The sequence below is a fragment of the Eretmochelys imbricata genome, chromosome 1, assembly GCF_965152235.1.
Source record: "Eretmochelys imbricata isolate rEreImb1 chromosome 1, rEreImb1.hap1, whole genome shotgun sequence".
In the NCBI taxonomy this organism is placed as follows: Eukaryota; Metazoa; Chordata; order Testudines; family Cheloniidae; genus Eretmochelys; species Eretmochelys imbricata.
The window spans coordinates 224,792,463-224,811,488 of NC_135572.1; the positions used below are offsets into that span (position 1 = coordinate 224,792,463).

The following is a 19,026-nucleotide window of genomic DNA, read 5'->3' on the forward strand; positions in this document are numbered from 1 at the left end:
CCCCCTGAGGGGTCCCGACCCCCAAGTTTGAGAACCCCTGCAATAAGAGCTGCTGAAGGTATAAGGCTCAGGCAAAAGCCAGCTTGGCTTGGAGTGGCACACGCAGAGGCACCCCAAGCAAGGAGGTGGCAGACTGTCCAGAGCCAGGTCACACTGGAACCAGTGAGATCGGCCCAGCTGGAGCACAGGCTGGTCACAGTGCCCGCACTGCCATGCTGACTGGTGTTCGGAGCTCTACGGGTTTGCCTATAAGAGCACTGCTTTAAAGCCCTTCAGTTGCAACGCCCTGTGGTACCTATCCTGTAGTTCCCAGCACAGACCCCAGAAGCAGTGGATTCAGGGAAGTTTCAGAATGTCCCGTTGGACAGCAACGAGAGGCCTTGTGGAGCCACTGTTACTAAGCCGTTCAGAATGAGCTGGCTCTTAGGCTTGCTGAGAGTAAGCTCTTGGAATGCATGTAAGTGGCTGGAGCATTTCTGTGCGACAATTCACAAGTGGTTGGGGTGGGGGCTGGAGTGGTACATTTCCCTAGACTAGACAGAGCTGTACTTTCTCTCTCTCCTTGGGTGATTCGTGGCAACCACTGTATTTAAGGTTGCAAAATGGGTTCTCTGAGAATCTACCACTCCTGCTGGCCTCATTTTCCTTTTCTCATAAACCTTCCAAAAGTTTGCCCTTTGAGGCTGATGTTTTCCAGGCTTGATCTCCAGCCAAAGTGTCTTTATTTATTTATTTTGAACGTTTGAAGATGTTCTGGGTGCCAGGGGCTGCAAGGACAAAGGTGTGAAGACCAGAGTGGGAGAAGGGGAGAAAGGAGAGGTGAGTTAAGCCAGTTTCATTGGCAGAGCACAGGGGAAGCAAACTGTGCTACTGTAATATAGCATTCACATAGTTTGTTCTGCATCCGTACCATATACTACACACAACTGGTAGGAAAGACCCTACACAAATATAAAGCTGCATTGTACTGAGACTGGAATCACAGCCCAAATCCAGTAGGCCCAAGGGATGGGCTTTTGTATTCAGACCCAGATACGCCCAGGCTTACAGTGAACAGTGACCCTGACAGTTCAGGTGCTGAAGAGAAAGCTACACACCACTGGATGTGGGCTCAGATCCTGATCCCTTAAAGTATCCAGTGTTTTCCTGGCCCATTCCTCAGATCACTCTTCACACATCTATACCCCAGACAATCCTGAACTGGATTTTTGTGCCTGGAATGGATGAATCCCAGACAGTTGCTTCTGCTTCCAACACCCCTCGCCCCAGCACGAGTGGGACCCTTCCTTACCGTATTCCTCCACAGTAAAGGAGTGTTCTAGATTGGTCCCCGTCTCTTTTTGTACCACCACGTTGTAGGTGCCTTGAATGGGCTCGGAGGTGAGGGGGAAGGAGAGCTGGGTGAGGCCCCCATTTAACTCCACCTCTCGCCACTGGTACACGCGGTTCCTCTGCGGGTCCTAGAGGTGAGAAGAGCATAAGGTCATAAGACAGGATGACTCTTAACCTTTCATTTACAGGCAGGGTGTCTACACAGCATGAGGCTGCAGAGCAGGGCAGTTGCAGTCCAATGTTTGGCAGAGATACAGGATATATACGATTATCTCCCTCTCCTATAGCTGAGGTTAGGGCACCTGGTGGCCAGCTCTGTACTTTCCCAGTAGCCTGTGAGGATTAACCAGTCAAATCCTGTGCAAACAGTGTGTAATTAAACAGCCAGATACCAGCACCGAATCTATTCCATTGTCTGCCCACCTGATCAACATGCCCACATCCATATGGAGTGGGCAAGGAGGGTGGGAGAGAGCAAGGCTAAGAGACCAGTGCACAGACAGCAGGATGTGATGAGTTTCTAAAGCCTGGAAGCTTTAATGTTATATTTGCAGTTCGAGAACTGGCAACTGGTCTGGCTGAGGATTGAAATATTCAGGTTACCTATGGGGCTGAGAAAACCCTCCCCATGCAGGTATGTGGAAGAAAATGGGCCATGGAAATACTAATCTGGACTTAAATATGTTGTTTTGGACTGCTACTCAATGCACAATATGTATGGGGGGTGGGGAATGTGGGAAGCCAATCTGAATAAATTAGACAAGGTCCTGAGTATGGTTTTGGGCAAGTTTGAAGGCAGGTCCAGAGGCTGGATCTGAAACTTCATCTCTGTAAAAGCTGAGTATTATTAATTACAAATTGATTATTAACAGGCCAAAGCAATGGATCAAACCAGGTCTGACGTGACTAGATCCTAACCTGGTTCTGAATTCTGCAGCTCAGGCCCAACTCTAGTAGAAACCATCAAAGAGATTAAACTAAAAGCAATATATAGTTTGATGTGCTCTTTCCAGACTGCTCAGGAACATGTTTAATCTTCACACTCTTTCATTTTCTATCTGTTTTCTCCTCTGTATCTTGGCTACCATCAAAAGTCTATTTACTTCAGATAGCCCCAGGTGACTGACTGACTGGAGAGGATTTATTTCATTCCCACTTTATCCCTGAGCCAAGTAACGGGGGATGTGAAAAGAAAAGGAGTACTTGTGGCACCTTAGAGACTAAAAAATTTATTTGAGCATAAGCTTTTGTGAGCTACAGCTCACTTCATCGGATGCATGTAGTGGAAAATACAGTGGGGAATTTTATATACACAGAGAACATGAAACAGTGGGTGTTACCATACACACTGTAACTAGAGTGATCACTTAAGGTGAGCTATTACCAGCAGGAGAGCGGGGGCGGGGGGCGGGGAAGGGGGAACATTTTGCAGTGATATTTAAGGTGGACCATTTCCAGCAGTTGACAAGAACGTCTGAGGAACAGTGGGGGGTGGGGGGGATAAACATGGGGAAATAGTTTTACTTTGTGTAATGACCCATCCACTCCCAGTCTCTATTCAAGCCTAAGTTAATTGTATCCAGTTTGCAAATTAATTCCAATTCAGCAGTCTCTCGCTGGAGTCTGGTTTTGACGTTTTTTTGTTGAAGTATTGCCACTTTTAGGTCTGTAATCGAGTGACCAGAGAGATTGAAGTGTTCTCCAACTGGTTTTTGAATGTTATAATTCTTGACGTCTGATTTGTGTCAATTTATTCTTTTACGTAGAGACTGTCCAGTTTGGCCAATGTACATGGCAGAGGGGAGTGACCTCTCATGGCTGACGGGGAGAGAGCAGGCCCTGTTTCCAAGAGACCCCACTAGGTGACACCGAAGGCAGAGTGGGTGAAAGGACCTTCAGCTGACAAGTCCCACTGTGCTGTCGCAGTTATTGAGAGTTGGCCCCACACTTAAGTCAAGTCAAAAGCGGGTAGCCCAGTGTGAGGCGGATCTGGAGATGAAATGACTATGTGACTCAGAGGAGGCTGGGAAAGAAGGTTTATCATTGGGCTTGTGCTGCCTTTGCCATCTTTATGATGGATATAGACAGAAGGCCTGAAAGCTTTTTCCACATGAAAAAAAAAGTGTTTTTTCGCCCCCCTGCTTATTGTTTTAACTTCAGAAATAGCAGGAATGCCACGTCTGATCTCCCCTGGTTTCTCACCAGATCTCAGATGTATTTATTGTGAGCGGCCACATCTTAACTGAAGGGGTGGGAGTTGGAAACAATTATAACAATAAAAAAAATACCTAGCACTTTGCATCCATAGACCTCAACCCGCTTTACAAAGGAGGTCAGAATCATTATCCCTGTTTCACATCTGGGGAAACTGAGGTAGAGAGAAGTGAGCTTACTTCTTAAAGTCACCAGTAGAAGGGTGGGAGAGTTACCAATAGAACCCAGGTCTCCTGAGTCCCACCACAGTTGTCAATCTAGGTCACACTGTCTCAACAGAGACAGCCTTTATCCCAACAGTTTTTTAATCATTGGAATTAAACAGCTGGCCACAAAAACAAAACAAACAACCCTAAATAATATTAGAGTCCTAAAGATCCCTTCCCATCTGAGGGGTTCAGTTTTCCTGCCACGGACTCGTATCATATCATCAACTCTCTAGTTCTCTTGTGCCCGCAGAGACTTCCAGGGTGGACAAGATCTGAACTTCTAATGGAAAAAGAGGCAGAAATAACAAACATAGGGCCCATCTACATATAAAAGTTGTACTGCTTGAGCTATACTGGTGTAATGACACCAGTTCAATCCCCTAGTGTGGACACAGTTATACCAGGATAAAGGTGCCTTTGACCACTATAACTTATTTCTGTATGAGAAAGGGAATGAGCTATGCCAGTATAAGGCACCTCTATGTTGGTATAACTTAGCCCATGCTAGTGGCTGCACTGGTTTAACTATTTTGGTATAAAATCCCACCCCTGACTGACACAGTTAAACTGGAATGAAATCTGTGTGCAGACCAGGGCTCACTTTCACAAAAGACCCTTTTCAGGCTCCTTTAAGCAACCTAAAGAAGCAGAAAAGGTCACGGGCCCATTTTCCCCCTTTGCAGGTCACGTTCCAATGCTGCACTGCAGCTGAGGACTAAAATCTCTAGGGTGATCCAATGCTGAGATGATCCAATGATCACCCAGGGTGGGTGGGGTGAATGCAGGACTCTTATTTCCTGTTCCCACAGACTCACCCTTACTTCCTTGCTCTGAGCCCCCTAGTGGCCGCACTACCCATTCACAATGAACACCGCACTACACACCCCCTTTGCTGTGGAGCACGGGAGTCTCCCCGGCCCCACAGCAGCCCCAGGTTTCAGCTAGCGGCCGTGACAGTAAAAATCAACGTGCCACTTACCTTGATGAAGACCAGTGGAAACTGTGGGGAAAACAGGGAAAAGCAGAGTTAGAAATACAGGTCAGACATGCACTGAGCTCATCTACCCTGTTCAGGGGACTTCTGTGTCTCTGCATTTCCCTCTGCCCCTTGCTCTCTGTTACTCAATGAGAAACTCCAGCGGGGCCTTTTAATGTTTTAGAGCCTGAACTGGTCAGTTTAACACAGCTGTGAAATTAAACACTTTGTTTTGCATTTAGAGGATTCAGGATAAAAATGTCAAACCCACCCAAGTGACTTAGGAGCTGTCAAGGTTGATTCACCACTCTGGCACTTTGAGTGCAGAAGGTGAGGGCCTGCAAGGATTGCAAAAATTAATACTGGCCACTCCAGGCTGGTATTAAACTCCCAAGGTTATAGCTTCTCTGTGACCTTGGATGGGTAGATGTTGCCATGACCCAAATGCAAAAAATGCCTTTGAACCCAGGAAGGCACACTTGGGAATTCCTCCCTATCGGGGACCCTCAAGCCCTTTCACCTCCGCCCCTGTCCAGGGAAGAGCTGAGAAGGAAAACAAAGGAAATCAGTAGTTGCCACCAGCTATTTAAACAATATATGCACAAACCTCTTAGGACACAAAAACCCAATCCTGTTCTTAAAAAAGGTAAATTTTATTAAAAAACGAAAAGAAAGAAAATACATCTGGAACATAGGCTATGGCTAGATTTTAAAAAGAGCAAATATAATAATAAGCATCAAGATTGGTTTTCTTGAGGTGCTGCTTAAAGGTTACAAGCAAAACAAAAGCACCTGGGGTTAGCACAGAGGAGTCCACAAGCCATAAAGAAATAAACCTAATCCTAGACATTCCCTGATCTACTTACATATCTGGGTTTTCAGATAAGTAGTTTCAAGTATGATTTGATGATTTTTCATAATGGGTTTAAAGCTTCTTACAGCATTGCTGCTCTGTGTCTGCTCTCTCCGGAGAACAACAACAGACAGACAAAGGGAAAGTTTTTTCCCAATTTTAAGAAGTTCTAGCTTTCCCATTGGCTCTTTTGCTCAGGTGCCCACTCCCTTCCTTTTATTTATGGGTTTTTTTAACCCTTTACAGGTAAAGCAAGTAGAGAACAGCTACTAACGGATTTTGTACCTAACTGGCTGGCTGGGTGTCCATAAAAGGGAGCTACTCCCCTCCCCCCGCTTCATTTATCATAGGAGCCTTTTTCAAAAGTGATTTAGGCACTTTAGGCCAGATCCACAAATGGACTTGTGTATCTACCTCCCGTTGATTTCAATGGGAGTCAGGCACCTATGTACCTTTCAAGTTCTGTGGCTTAGGAGCCAAAGAGCCACTGACTTTCAGTGAGACTTGGGGGCAGATCTGTAAAAGTGTTTAGGTGCCTAACAATGCAGACAGGTACCTAGAGGAGTTTCCAAGAGCTGAGGTACCTAGTTCCCACCACAGCCAATGGGAGTTAGGCTCCTAATTGCCTACGTGCTTCTGAAAATCCACTATGTGCCTATCTGCATCTTTAGGCATCTAAATCCCTTTGGCAATCTGGCCCTGTCATAAACATACAGCTAAGGGTAGCATAAAATCCCTCCTTTACCTGTAAGGGATTAATCAGTTCCATTAACCTAGTTGGCACCTGACCAGAAGGACCAATGGGGAAAGAAGATACTTTCAAATTGCGGGCGGGGGGTTGTTTGTGCTTTTTGTTGTTCTCTCCGAGACAAAGAGAGAGATCAAGCAAGTAATCCAGCTTCTACTGAAATGATAATCTAAAATTACAGAAATTGTAAGTAATAGCAAGGAAATGTATTAGAGTATCTTTTGTTTTAGCTTGTGAATTTTCCCTGTGCTAAGAGAGGTTTATTCCTTTTTTTTTTTTTTTTTTTTGGTAACTTTGAAGTTTTGCCTAGAGGGGAATCCTCTGTGTTTTTAAATCTTATTATCCTGTAAAATTACCTTCCATCCTGATTTTACAGAGGTGCTTCTTCTACTTTTTTCTTTATAATAAAGTTCTGCTTTTAAGAATCTGATTGGGTTTTTAGTGTCCTAAAAACCCAAGGGTCTGGTCTGCGTTCACCTTGTTTACCTATTTGGTTGCTATATTATTCTCAAGCCTCCCCAGGAAAGGGGGTGAAGGGGTTTGGGGGGGATATTTTGGGGAAACAGGAACTCCAAGTAGTCCTTTTCCTGAAACTTTGTCTAACCCACTTGGTGGTGGCAGCGATACCGTCCAAAGACAAGGAATTTGTGCCTTGGGGAAACTTTTAATCTAAGTTGGTGGAATATTAATTTAGGGGGTCTTTCATGTGGGTCCCCACATCTGTACCCCAGAGTTCAGAGTGGGGAGGGAACTTAGTCACTGAGGCCCTTTGGAAAGTTGCTGGTTTTCAGGGCTTTCAGGTGGCAACTCAATTCTCTGTGTCCTGCTCTGCAGCATCAGGCGGGGCCTGCTGCTGGGATGTCTCCTGAGGGACCCCTGCTCCTGCACATGCAAACTTGCAGTGAGGTTGTGGAGGCGGGTCAGCTAGGTCACAGTGTACGATGTGCAGAAAGGTGTGACAGAGCCAGGTATAGGGGTCTTGAGGCCCAGTCACATGCCTTCCCACAAGACAGAAGTGATCTCCTCAGGGCCTGACTCACTGCTGGCCCACCCCTGGTGCTGTCACTCACACCAGTGCAAAGTGAGGCACACAGAACAAGCCTCATTTGACGTTTTATGCCCACTTTGCTCTGGTGTTAATGATGCCGCAAGGTGCACGGCACTGGGGAATCAGGCCCTTAGGATGTTCCTAAAGCCACCACTGAAAGTCTCTGATTTGATCAAATGGAGAAGCCCAGTGCTTAATTTGTGCCAGGGCTGAGCCCCAGTATCTCCAGGCTTGGCAGTTCATAGCCCCGCACCTCTAGCTTGGCAGTAAATAGCCCCGGCATCTCTACGCTTGCCGCGTCACGTAAAAAAAAAATTGTTTGAGCCCCCAGCACCTTTACAAATTAAGCACTGGAGAAACCAGTTATTCCAATCTTGCTCTGCATGTTAAGACCAATGGTTTCTTCTTTGACAGTTATTCTTTACAATTCTGTTCAAAGAACTAACTTCTCCGGTAGAGTTTTATGTTTCCTTGTGATCAGATGAAGTGATCAGAATCTCCTTGTTACACTAGCATGCTCCTTCACCTTCAGAATAATGATAATCTTTTGCCTCTGGAGATTCGTCTTCCCTGCTGCTCATTCCCTCTGCCCCGAATTCCTGTTCCCTATAGTCAGAGGGCCCATAAGGATGCCACAAACAGAGGATTATGATTTTTAAGATGTAACACAGAAGATAGAGGGAGGTTCTTAGCTCCACCAACTGTGAGCAATTTATCATGTAGGACAGAATTGTAGAATCACAGAAATGTAGGGCCAGAAGGGACCTCCAGAGATCATCTAGTCCATTCCCTGCGCTGTGGCAGGACCAAGTTAACCTAGACCATCCCTGAGAGTTGTTTGTCCAACCTGTTCTTACAAACCTCCAATGATGGGGATTCCACAACCTCCCTTAGTAACCTGTTCCAGTGCATAACTATCCTTAGAGTTAGAAAGGTTTTCCTACTTTATAGTCTAAATCTCTCTTGTTGCCAACAAAATCAATTACTTCTTGGACATGGAGAACAACTGATCACTGTCTCCTTTATAACAATGTTTTACATATCTGATTATTATTGTCAGGTCCCCCCTCAGCTGTCTCTTCTCTACACTAAACAGGCCCAATTCTTTCAACCTTTCCTTATAGATCAGGTTTTTGAAACATCTTATTATTTTTTGCTCTCCTCTGGACTTTTTCCAATTTACTTACTTCTGGCAACATGATCCTAACAGGACAATTTCCATTCCCTGCTCCAGGGGAAAGATGAACATCCTCCCCAAGATCTTTGCCAAGACAATCTCAGAATCAGCTTAGCCTCACTGGCCAAATTTTGCTCCCAGTAACTGGTCTTAGTCTAAGGCATTACTAATGCACTATAATGCACAATTTAGGCTCTCACATCAACTCCAATTCCCATGAAGTCAGTGGAGTTGTTCCAGATTGACAGTGGTACAAATGAGATCAGAATGTGGCCCAGCATCTCAGAGCAAGGATCATCCCATCTAAACATTTCTTTAACCCTACTTCCTCTTGGGGTATTTCCAAGAGGCAGGAAGCAGACAGGAAGCAACCCCATAATCTCCTCTTTAGCTGGGCTGCTTGTGGAGAGGATCCCATTTGGGAGCCAGGATTACTGGCTATTTTAGTAGATGTCCATAAATCCACTTCAGAGGGATTTAGTCTCTGAACAGTCACTCTGGAAAAACATTGTGGGGTTCCACATTATAGCAACTTTGTGACCATCTCTGATGTCATGACTGTCACTCTACCATACACCATGGCCTTTCAAAACTCATGGCAACAGCAGAAGGCACAGAACTCTGATCCATTTGCCCAGGCCTCAACCATGGCATCCAAAGAAGAATCTATGTTAGCTGTTCGCAACATAAGGCCTATGGCTAAGGCTACGATTTCAGCACAGAAATTTTTAGTAAATTTCACAACAGCGGTGTGGGAGAAAAAACAGTAAGTTATGGCAAGGTTACCAAATAATGTAGTTTGCACTACATCAACATGAAAAGAGTATAGTGAGGGTGCTGAAAGGGGAGGCCCAGGGTGGTGATGGGGGGCATGCTGTGCTCACCCTGCAGCGGCAGCTCCTGTCCTGCAGTACTTAGCCCGACTCCCCATTTTGGGCATTGGGACCTGGTGCATGGGGTCAGAGTTCCACTCAGGTTTGGCCCGTCCACGCCTCCACAGATGGAGAAGGAGGGTCAGACGGGCCCAACCTGAGTGGGGCTGCATTCCTATGTGCCAGGTCACAACACCACTTGGTTTGGGGGCTAATCAAATGAGTTTTTACAGCCATATCCAAGATTTCATGGATTTTATTGAAATTCACAATTTCTGTGACCACTGTGGCAACAAAGTAGTAGCCTTATGACACACAATTGTGCATTTCAGATTCCAACCAGTAGAGGGCAGTGGTGCATTTACACACTAGCCAGCTTTATAGTCTTGTAATATAATATAATAATTCATATTGTGCCATAAAGGGACATATTCTGTCCTGTACACGCTGTCAAAGAAGGAGAATGGAGTGTAAATCATGGCAGAAACTGATCCCCACATAGAAGATGTGGGGAGTCAGATGGGATTATTTGATTTACCGAGTTGCTTTTACGGCTCTAGAAGGATGTTTATAGAAATAAGTTCCTCAGGACTCACAAAGGACTTTAACGGGGTCATCATCAGCGCTCACCAAGTCAGCCATGGAAACTGATCAGTGATCTGACCTACCTTCACATTCAGAGGACGGAAGTCTTCGTCCAGAGAGACGATCCGAAACAGAACTGCAGAGGGCATGATTGAGAGAGGAAGAGATTTTCACTGTTACACCTGCAGCCACTCACACAGGGACCATCAGTCATTGAGGCAGCTGCTGTGTGCATGCCTGGCCCAGATACAATGATCCATGGACACATGGCAAGGTTGGACGCATGCACCACACTCCCCTCTGTGACTAGCGGGGAGGCGGTGGGAAGGCAGGTTTACTGCCAGCCGTACTAACTTGGTGATGAGTTGTGGGGTCTCTGGGGAGGCAGGGAGGATTTCCTGCCTTGTATATAATTCCCCACCCAACTCCTTGTACCTGTTTGTCCCGGTTTGTAGATGGGTTTGTCCGTCTGGACAAAGACCAGGCTCTCTGAGTTCTTGACCAGCACCGATTTCCGGCTCCTGAACTCCAGCGTCGGCCCCTTCACCAGCACCGTGAGAAACGCTGCTGATGAGCTGCTGGACTTTGGAACCTGGAGAACAGCAAAAGAGCCGCTGCCTTAGAGGCTCCCCCTTCTGCACTGAGCCTTTGGAGGCTGGAGTTGTACATGAAACCCAACCAAAAAGGTCACCACATACCTACCAGAATCAGGGATTGTGGGGTCTGGGGAAAGAAAGCCAGGCTCTGCCAGTCTCACCTCACCCTGGTTTTGCAGGACTCTTCTCCTCCATCCCCACTAATGTCTCCTTTATGCTGCCAGAATCTTTGCAGTGATGGGGCCTCCACCATCTCCTCCAGAGGAGACGGTGCCTGCCACCCACTGCCATCCCCTCCCAACCAGGAGTCTCTGACTCCTCCACCCCAGTAGCTCATATCTTAAGAACTTCCCCCAGTGTCTTAGTCTCAGCTTTTCCTTCTGCCCATCACCCCTTGTGCTGCCTCTTGCCAAGATTGGGGGTCATTTCTCTTCCCTCATTATGCTCCTTCCTCAAAGGGATTGATGGACTGTGATTGTGTCCCCCCAGCTGTGGATCCCAGTGATGGAGGAAAATGGGAAGCTACATCTGATTCATTACTTCTGTGCTGGGTCCATTTTCTTCTACTGTCCCCGCAGCCAGCCTTGAGAGCTGCAGGGAGAAATCCTGGACTGGCCCCCGGGAGAGGCACCAGATGAGCTCAAGGACGTCGATGGTCTGGAGGAAGTTCTGTAACCTCCTCCTTCCATGGCTTTCTTTCCAGTCTCATTCAGAGGCTTGTGGAGCCCCCTGAGAAATGGGAGGCCAGCTGCAGCCATAAGGTTAGCACTGACTCAGAGAGAAAACCACCCAACAAAGCCAGCCACACCACAGCCTGTAGCAGAACCTCTCCCAGCATTGTGCCGGGCACTGAGCTCAGCACCGACTGAAAATCACTCCTCTGAGTCACCCACAACACTGCCAGCAGGAACTGTGGTTTTCCTTGAATGTCTCCTTCCTGAGCCTGTCTCCGTTTGTGATTTCTGATGGTGTCAGGCCTTGCAGGGGTTGGTCCCAGGCTGTCACTATCTTACAGACTCAGGTGGGAGTCTGTGGGGGGTCAGAGACTCACCGTGAACGGGATGCACTTGAACACGTCCTCCTCTGACACCACGTCTGCGATCAGGCTCCTGTTCGCCCCTGCGTATTCCAGCGTGGTGCTCAGCGTCACAGACTCGTTCAGGTGGGTCAGCTGGATACAGACCTTTTCAGGAACGTTGGTGTGGATCAGAAAGGGCACTAGCACGATGTACTGCCTGGGAAGGGGAAGGGCACAGGTCAGAGAGGCGGGGATGGGGAATGGAGAAGGTACTGATGAAAGGGCATGGACAAGTGTGACAGCCGAATCCCCAACCATCCATCCACAGTGTAATTTGTACATACAGGATGGTGAATTTCATTTTGTTTTTGTAACATACTAGCTGGTCTGCTCAGTCAGCCAGGAACCTAGGACACCACCTGGAGCGAAGGAACTATTCTGTGCTAGCAGCGATTGCTGTCCAAGGGCTGTTTGTTCAGGCTCCCAGCAGGGCGTGGAGATGGCTTGAAAAGTTCCAGGCTGTTAACTGATGTTTGTGTATCCCACAGCCCCTCGCTGTATTATCTGAACAGCGGGGAGGGAGCTCAGATGAAATGCTTGTTGTACCTCCATGGAGACTGGCAGGCAGTTACAGAGGAGTGTGGATCAGGGCTTTTAATCTAACCCCCTCTCTAGCTGTCTGTGGATCTAGGTGTCACCAGCTGCCCTCAGTAATGGAGAGTTACAAATGTAGGGATGGCTGTGTGCGATGACATCTGAATGTAGGGAATGGCCATTCTGCTAAAGGGGCAGAGTGACCTACTGTACAGGGATTTCGCCAGAAAACTCATTGCTATTGCTGGGTCTGTCAGTGATCTGCTGTGTGCTACTGGGCTTCACTTCTCTGTGCCTCAGTTTCCCCATTTCTCATATGGGGATCCTGAAGATGCTGCTTATGCCCCCCTTTAATGTACATGTAGATCTCTGGATGAAAAGTGCTAGCTTACAAGTTCAAATGTTAATGAGGACTTTACCCAGGTTGGCTCGCCCCTCACCAGCAATGACAACCACAGAGTAATTTGGGCTACAGAATAGGGTTGCCAACTTTCTATTTGGCAGAAAACCTAACACCCTTGCCATACCCCCTACCCCGCCCCTTCTCCGAGGCCCCACCGCTGCTCACTCCATCCCCCCTCCCTCCATTGCTTGCTCTCCCCCACCCTCACTCATTTTCACCAGTCTGGGGCAGGTGGTTGGGGTGTGGGCTCAGGGGTGGAGACAGAGTTGAGGGGTTCAGAGTGCAGGAGGGGACTCTGGGCTGGGGCAGGGGATTGGGGTGTGGGAGGGAGTGAGGGCTCCAGCTGGGGGTGTGGGCTTTGGGGTGGGGATGAGGGGTTTGGGGTGCAGGAGGGGGCTCAGGGCTGGGGCAGGGGGCTGGTGTGTGGGAGGGGGTTTGGGATGCAGGCTCTGGGCGGTGCTTACCTCAGGAGGCTCCCAGAAAGCTGCCAGCCTGTCTGGCTCCTAGGCAGAGGTACAGCCAAGTGGCTCTGCAGTCTCCATGCTGCCCCTGCATGCAGGTGCCACTCCATAGTTTCCATTGGCCGCAATTCCTGACCAATGGGACCCAAAGCGGACCCAGCGCTGGGAGGAGGGAGGGAAGCAGCGTGCAGAGCTCCCCTGGCCACCTCTAAGCCTAGGAGCCAGATGGAGATGCCGGCAGCTTTCTGGGAGCTTAGCAAAGCCAGGCAGGCACCCTGCCTGCCTTGCTGCAGGTGGCCAACCAGACTTTTAATGGCCCAGTCAGCAGTGCTGACCAGAGCCGCCAGGGTCCCTTTTCAAGCAGGCATTCTGGTCAAAAACTGGATGCCTGGCAACCCTACTACAGAAGGCTGCAGCCTGCTGACTCAGAGCAGAGATGCTGGCAGAGCGTCACTGCTGGGAGGCTGGACATGCAGCAGCATGAAGCCCCCTGGGACACCCAGCTTTCTGCCGGGGGGCTGTTCATCTTGCTTAGCCAAGATTTCAAAATGACAAAGTCAGGTAGGAGTAGCCTTAACCTGGCTCTGATTAAATTCCTCTTCGCCCTTTATTAGGCCTGAGCCAAAGCCCATGGAAGTCAATAGGACTCTTTCCATTCACCTCACTGGGCTTTGAATCAAGCCCTGTGTGATTTTCTCTCTATCTTCAATCTCAGCCAATAAAGGCTGGGAGCTGATTCTTCCCTGCCTGGCATCTGGGGCAGAGTGAGTGCAAAGGGGGCCTGAAATCAGCCCTTCTGCTCTGGTAGCATTTGACACCCACTCTGCCAGACACTGCATGGCACACACTTCTCCCTCTGGGGTGAGGATGACAGAAGGAACAACATGTGACAGTCGTCTGGCTTAACACTCTAGTGGCAGGCTCGCTGGTACTGCAGTGATTAGCACGCTATGAGAACCTACATAGAATAGAGACCAACGGCTGAGCCGTAAGAAGGCAGCAGGCAGTTTCCTGCAGTTGCACCTTATGGCTGCTAGAGGCAGCTGTGGCATTTGCTGAGCAGGTAGCCAGGTGCCTCCTCTCTCCCTGCTGGATCAGAGCAAGCGGCCTGGAGGTGATGGCAGAGGCTGTTAGGATATAGATATTCAGGCCTGTCTGCAAAGGCCTGTACTTTAAGAATTTAGGGGTATTCTTATTACTTGGCTAGTTCTAGAGGTATAAAAGAAAGAATCAAAATCACTGTCTGCTGGCGTAAGGGCCTTCTCTTACTGTGACAGTTTGAGGCCCTGTTCTTAGGCTAAGGCCTTTGGCTAAGCAACAGAGGCAGCCATAAGCTAGGGAGGGAACAGTCACATCCTCACATTCCAACCTAGTCACATTGAAATAAGGTGCTATTGGGCTGTTAGGCACTATCAGGACAGGATTGTATTCCTATCACCTCCAGAGAAAGGGAAGTGCCTAGAAGATGTAGAAGGAAACTTAGTTTGATAGCATCCTGTCTGGCAAGAACTCACTTATCAATAGCTGGGATGTGAAATCCTCGTTTCTGTATTGTTTTGTCATTATAGTTCCCACTTTGCTATTGTTTGTCTGTATAATCTCTGTCTGGTTCTGTGATTGTTTCTGTTTGCTGTATAATTAATTTTGCTGGGTGTAAACTAATTAAGGTGGTGGGATATAATTGGTTAGCTAATCATGTTACAATACGTTAGGATTGGTTAGTTAAATTTCAGTAGAATGATTGGTTAAGGTATAGCTAAGAATATTACTATATAAATTAGGGGCAAACAGGAAGTAAGTTGGGATTCGAAAATAAGGAAAAAGGAACTTGTATTTAAGCTTGCTGGAAGTTCACCCCAATAAACATCGAATTGTTTGCACCTTCGGACTTCGGGTATTGTTGCTCTCTGTTCATGCGAGAAGGACCAAGTGGGAGAGTGAAGGAATAAGCTCTCTAACAGAGGCTGCAGAAGCCGGCTGGGGCAAAAGCACAATGTGAATAGGGTTACCATATTTGAACATTCAAAAAAGAGGACAGTCCACAGGGTGGCGGGGTAACCTTCGCTGTTGCAGCTGCCCTCCCAGATGTTTTTAGATATTTAAATAGGTCCATATTTTCCCAGGAGGAATTTTTAAAATTTAAAAATTCCTCCCGGATGCCGATTTAAGAACCAAAAAGCCGGACATATCCGGGAAAATATGGACGTATGGTAACCCTAAATGTGAGGGGTCTGATATTGGCCGCCACCACCCCCCTGTACAACCCCTCAGCCCCCATCAATCTGTACAGCCCAATGCGTTGCAGGAGTTCCAGCCCCAGCAGCCTTACCACTCCAGCAGCTCTGCCCCCAGAGACCTTTCAGCACGGACCTTCCATAGCGGCCATGTGTTGTTGAGCTCCTTGGCCAGCCCTCCTCCCCTCTGCTTGGGGCAGTGTTTGTCGACCATGAGCTTAAATTTATGCTCATATGCAAAGTATTCACAAATATGCAAATTATTTCATTAAAATGTGCATAAAATGCTTCACACAGAGCAGAATAGACTTGGTGACAGTGCCTCATGTTGTGTTCTTCCTCTGCCCTTTCAGCAAGAACAAATTTTCGTCTAGACTAAGAGAATGAGATAGGACAAAAGGCAGGTCTTGGTAAGACAGATGGAGAGAGAAGAGCGGGGCCTCTCCTGTAGGATGCAACTGAACACAAAATGGCAGCTGCTTCTGCAGCACAGAGGGGGGTCTTCTCTCCATTTAAAGGTGCAAGACGCAGACAAGTCTGACCAGATGAAACTACATGCTCAGAGTGGAACAGAGCGAGGCAAAAGAATTCAGAGGGAACCATTTTCTGTCAGAAAATGCAGTTTCATCATAATGGAGACAATTTGCAGGAGCGTGTCAATTTTGACAACATTTTGAATGGGAAAATGTCTAAATGAATTGTTTTGACATTCTTATTTAAATAACGTAAAAATGTTTTGACTTTTATATTATAATATGAATGTTATAGAATATTAAATATAATACATTATGATGTGCAACATTTTATATTACAGGTTTCAGAGTAGCAGCCGTGTTAGTCTGTATTCGCAAAAAGAAAAGGAGGACTTGTGGCACCTTAGAGACTAACCAATTTATTTGAGCATAAGCTTTCGTGAGCTACAGCTCACTGTGAGCTGTAGCTCACGAAAGCTTATGCTCAAGTCTCTAAGGTGCCACAAGTACTCCTTTTCATTTTATATTACAGTACAATGTTTTGACATTATCAAAAGGTAAGTGTTTAGATTTTCTGAATAAAATTTTTCTGGGATTTCCATTCCATGCAAAATTTGGACTGTGTGTTCCAATTTGCAATGAAACCAATTTTTGAAATGTCAGAATTTCTGGCAGGGTGGCAATTCAAAACAATATGGAGTGAATTGGATTAAGAGATCTGACATTGGAGTTATGGGACTAGATCTATCTAGAGTGACCAGGTGACCGGAACACCCGGTCGAAAAGGCATACTGGTGGCTCCGGTCAGCACTGCTGACCGGGCTGCTGACTGTCTGGTTGGCGGCGCGACGCAGCGGTGCTGGCAGGCTCCATGCTAACCTCCACTCCACACGGCTCCCAGGGAGCAGCCAGCATGTCCCCCCTCCGGCTCCTACGTGTAAGTGCAGCCACGGGGCTCTGCACGCTGCCTCCGCCCCAAGCACCGCCCCCAGAGCTTCCATGGGCCAGGAACCATGGCCAATGGGAACGGCAGGGGCGGTGCCTGCAGATGGGGTAGTGCTCAGAGCTGCCTGGCCGAGCCTCTGCGTAGGAGCCGGAGGGGGGACATGCTGCTGCTTCCAGAAGCTACTTGAGATAAGCGCTGCCCGGAGCCTGCACTCCCAACCCCCGCCCCAGACTCGATCCTCCTCCTGCCCTCTGAACCCCTCAATCCCAGCCCGGAGCACCATCCTTCACCCCACCCCATCATCCTCAGCCCCACCCCAGAGTCCGCACCCCCAGCTGAAGCCCTCACTTCCCGCCACATTCCCCAAACTCCTGACCCAGCCCTCCCGCTCTCCAAACCCCTCCCACTCTCCAAACTCCAAAACTCAGTCCCAGCCCGGAGCACCCTCCTGCACCCCAAAACCCCTCATGCCCAGCCCCACCCAGAGCCTTACCCCGCATGCCTCAACCCCAGCCCAGAGTCCCCTCCTGCACTCTGAACCCCTCAGCCCGGAGCCCCTTCCTGCACCCCAAATCCCTCATCTCCAGCCCCACATCAGAGCCCTCACCCCCAGCCGAAGCCCTCACCCCCCCACACCCCAACCCCTACCCAGGCCTGGAGTCCCTTCCCGCACCCTGAACCCCTAATTTCTGGCCCCACCCCAGAGCCTGCACCCCCAGCTGCAGCCGTCACCCCCTCCTGCACCCCAGTCCCGTGAGCCAGCCTGGTGAAAATGAGCAAGTGAGTGAGGGTGGGGAGAGCGAACGAGAAAGGGAGGGGGGATGGAGTGAGCAGGGGGCGGGACATGGTCGGGGCCTTGGAGGAGGGGGAAGGGCAGAGGTCAGGGCAAGGGTGTTCAGTTTTGTGCAAATAGAAAGTTATCAACCCTAGATCCATCGCCTGCTGAATCAGGGCATTGTAAATTGTACCTGCTCATGTACACCAGCGAGGAGGGGTGCTGCCCCCAGGACAGGGCAGTGCCCACTGGAGGGCAAATGTTCTAATCTATGCTGGGCTCCAGGGGAAGTCTCTGCCAGTCGACACTGCCAAAGGGATACCCTGAGTCTGCCCAGCTCCTGGCTTAGCTTGGCCACGCGCCCTCTTCAGCCCCTCAATGGAGGCGAGGTTGCAGCCAAGTTGCTAGTTTGCAGTGCCCCAGGTGGATATTCCAGCAGAATGTGCCACAGCCAGGGTCTGTGCTGACAGACAGGAATCTAGGTCACTGACTCTCTTTGGGAACAAGCACAGCCTGTGGCTGCCAAGGGAAGCAAACTGGCTTAAAAGAAGAGGAGAAAAGATCAACACTTTTCTGAGCTCTCCCTCACAGGCAAGGAAACTGGAATAACAGGGGGGCTGCAGGGCAGGACTGAGGGGCATTGGCAGAGCTGTGTGGGGAGCCCAGGACTGGAATGGCAGGGGGGCTGCAGGGCAGGTCTGAGTGGCATTGGCAGCGCTGTGAGGGGGATGAAGGAAAGAAAAGAGAAGACAGCACGAGCCCCCTCTGCGTGTGCAGCTTACGGTTCAGTGGTGGGCGACGTGTCTCCAGGGAGGAGGAAGAGGAGCAGGAGGAAGATGTTCGGGCCTCCGGGCAGCCTGTCCTTGCCCATGGTGCAGAGCGAGGATGGTGAGTGAGGCAGACACAGCCTTGTCCGCTGGCTCCCTGCACCCTGGCTGTCCGCTGGGTCCGCCCCTTTATACCTCTCTCTGCAAACAGCCCCCGGGAGGGGCGAGACAAGGGCAGGGGACCAGGACCATTTGGGCAATGGAGAGAGGTACGTGAGGAGGAGCCAGAGCCAATCTTAACTCATGGCACAGAAAATATCCCTGGCCAGACCCTGAGAAACTGATCACTCTGGTTACAGTGTGTATGGTAACACCCATTGTTTCATGTTCTCTGTGTATATAAAATCTCCCCACTGCATTTTCCACTACATGCATCCGAGGAAGTGAGCTGTAGCTCACAAAAGCTTGTGCTCAAATAAATTTGTTCGTCTCTAAGGTGCCACAAGTCCTGCTTTTCTTTTTTTGGGGAGAAGAGTATTTATTGGAGGTGTTCATGTGAGACACTGTCCTGTGTCTGAACCATTCACCCCCATCCCCTCTTTGTATCACTCCAGCAGCACTCTGCGGTGGTTGGAGAAGCCCTTTAGCTCATTACTGGGCCAGTCCAGCATTCTGTGGGGACTGGAACAAACTCCCCAAATCCTGCCCAGCGTTTCCAGAGAAACCTTTTCCGTCCCCATTCCCA

The 19,026-nt window shown here is 48.8% G+C and overlaps 1 protein-coding gene across 1 annotated transcript in view; it reads right to left on the reverse strand.

The window, feature by feature from the left end:
• LOC144259202 (alpha-2-macroglobulin-like) overlaps positions 1–18,385 on the reverse strand; it is a 57,784-nt gene extending 39,399 nt beyond the window's left edge. Inside the window, exons 1-6 of the mRNA XM_077807387.1 lie at positions 18,297–18,385; positions 11,662–11,845; positions 10,450–10,606; positions 10,098–10,150; positions 4,735–4,755; positions 1,292–1,460 (exon numbers count right to left, since the gene is read on the reverse strand). Of these exons, the coding sequence (XP_077663513.1) occupies positions 1,292–1,460; positions 4,735–4,755; positions 10,098–10,150; positions 10,450–10,606; positions 11,662–11,845; positions 18,297–18,385 (673 nt within the window). The remainder of the gene's footprint in view (positions 1–1,291; positions 1,461–4,734; positions 4,756–10,097; positions 10,151–10,449; positions 10,607–11,661; positions 11,846–18,296) is intronic.
• Between the last annotated feature and the right edge of the window lie 641 nt (positions 18,386–19,026).